Below are 1,895 nucleotides of genomic sequence, written 5' to 3'. Positions count from 1 at the left end.
TTTTCAATGTACATTTATGAAATGCACTTTCTGTAAAGCTGCTTTGAAACAATGTGTATTGTGAAAAGCGCTATACAAATAAATTTGAATTGAATTGAATTTGAATTGAAATAAGCATCGTTATAAGGCACCCCCCAGCGCCAGGTGTGGCCACTAGCCTATATGAAGGGCCAAAATGGTGTTTCCTTTCTGCTCTGACAATGGCGTGCCCATTCTTGCGAGATGTGGTGGATGAAGAAGCACTTGTGCTCAGGAGAGCCTTCAGGCGAGAGAGGGTCTTCAGGGACCGGTTGGACCCACTGGCCTATCATGATGACCATCTATATGAAAGATACAGGTTTTCTGCAGATGGCATCAGGTATCTGTGCAGACTGCTGGGTCCCAGGATTAAGCACCGCACCGCACGGAGCCATGCACTGAGTGTGGAGCAAATGGTTTGTGTGGCCTTGCGCTTTTTTGCTAGTGGAGCCTTCCTGTACTCCGTTGGGGATGCAGAACAGCTGAACAAGGCCACAATTTGCCGCACACTAAGGAGTGTGTGTCTGGCTATCAAAGCATTAGCAGATGTCTTCATCTCCTTCCCTCCCCACAGAAGACTCTGTGACATCAAAGAGGAATTCTATAGGATTGCAGGTAAGAGGATCTACAAATTACAGGACAACTGTTAACACCCGTAGTAGGATACTCATTACTTTGTGTGACAGGTTTCCCCAATGTCATTGGTGCACTGGACTGCACACACATAAGGATAAAAGCCCCCTCAGGTGCCCATGAGGCAGATTTTGTGAATAGGAAATCCTTTCACAGCATTAATGTTCAGGTGAGCATAACTTTTTGATATTGTCCATTGATGAACACTGTGCATTGCCAGTGATGTGCATTGATTGGTTTAATATTCCTCATCTTATGATTTCAGATGGTCTGCAGTGTGATCAGCAATGTTGTGGCAAAATGGCCTGGCTCAGTCCATGACTCCAGAATCTTTCGGGCCTCTGAAATCTATCAGCGCCTATCACAAGGTGAGCCACACATACAACCCCTATTAATAACCACTTTTTACATCATGACTGTGTCAAGAATATCACTGTTTATGAGGTAGTAATGATGAGATTTTGTGTTCACAGGTGAATTCTCTGGTGTGTTGCTGGGAGACAGGGGGTATGGCTGCCAGCCTTTTCTCCTGACACCTTTCACAGACCCCCAGGAAGCACAGCAGGCCTACAACCATGCCCATGCCAGGACCAGGGCCAGAGTTGAAATGACCTTTGGCCTCCTGAAGGCACGCTTTCACTGCCTTCACAAATTAAGGGTCAGCCCTGTGAGGGCATGTGACATTACTGTGGCTTGTGCTGTCCTCCACAATGTGGCCTGCCTGAGGAAGGAGAGGGCCCCCAGAGTGCCACCAGCCATGGACTGGGACAATCCGGCAATCTTCCCTGATGACGACAGTGGTCGGCTGCTGAGGGACCAATATGTGTTGAATTATTTTAGCTAGAATGTTTGCTTTCAATTTTGGTTAAATATGTCCTGCGGTGGCAGAGGAATTTGGGTTACATTTTTATAATTTTTTTATTGATTTGGCCTCTTATGATGTTTGTGCTGTATACTGTGTGTAATACAAGCTTGCAGGGAGGCTACTGCATTCATTTGTCTGTTCAGTTGATGTGTATGGATTTGTCCTGCATTTATTTCAGTGTGCAGACATGCGGGGTGTGTTATATACAGACCTTTGAATGTGTTATCCTTTTGTTGTAAATGCTTTGATTCTGTGCTTTCCATCTTGTAGAGTCACTGTGTGACTTCAGTTTCGAAAGGAGCTGATGGTTTACCTGCTTTGTTTTATCCTTATTCAATAAAGGAACATAATGTTATACTTTGTGTTTTTATATTTATAT

The 1,895-nt window shown here is 44.7% G+C and overlaps 1 protein-coding gene across 1 annotated transcript; it reads left to right on the top strand.

Moving 5' to 3' along the window:
* Positions 1-200: 200 nt before the first annotated feature.
* LOC307120116 (putative nuclease HARBI1) lies at positions 201-1,495 on the top strand (the record flags this gene model as incomplete). Its single annotated transcript, XM_079806988.1, has 4 exons — positions 201-633; positions 705-820; positions 917-1,019; positions 1,125-1,495. The coding sequence occupies 4 exons, from the start codon at positions 201-203 to the stop codon at positions 1,493-1,495; spliced, it is 1,023 nt and encodes a 340-aa protein (XP_079663114.1).
* Between the last annotated feature and the right edge of the window lie 400 nt (positions 1,496-1,895).

Source organism: Gobio gobio (assembly GCF_949357685.1).
Source record: "Gobio gobio genome assembly, chromosome: 1".
NCBI lineage: Eukaryota > Metazoa > Chordata > Actinopteri > Cypriniformes > Gobionidae > Gobio > Gobio gobio.
Note: the sequence above shows the minus strand (reverse complement) of the source record. Positions and strands in the feature narration are given on the sequence as shown.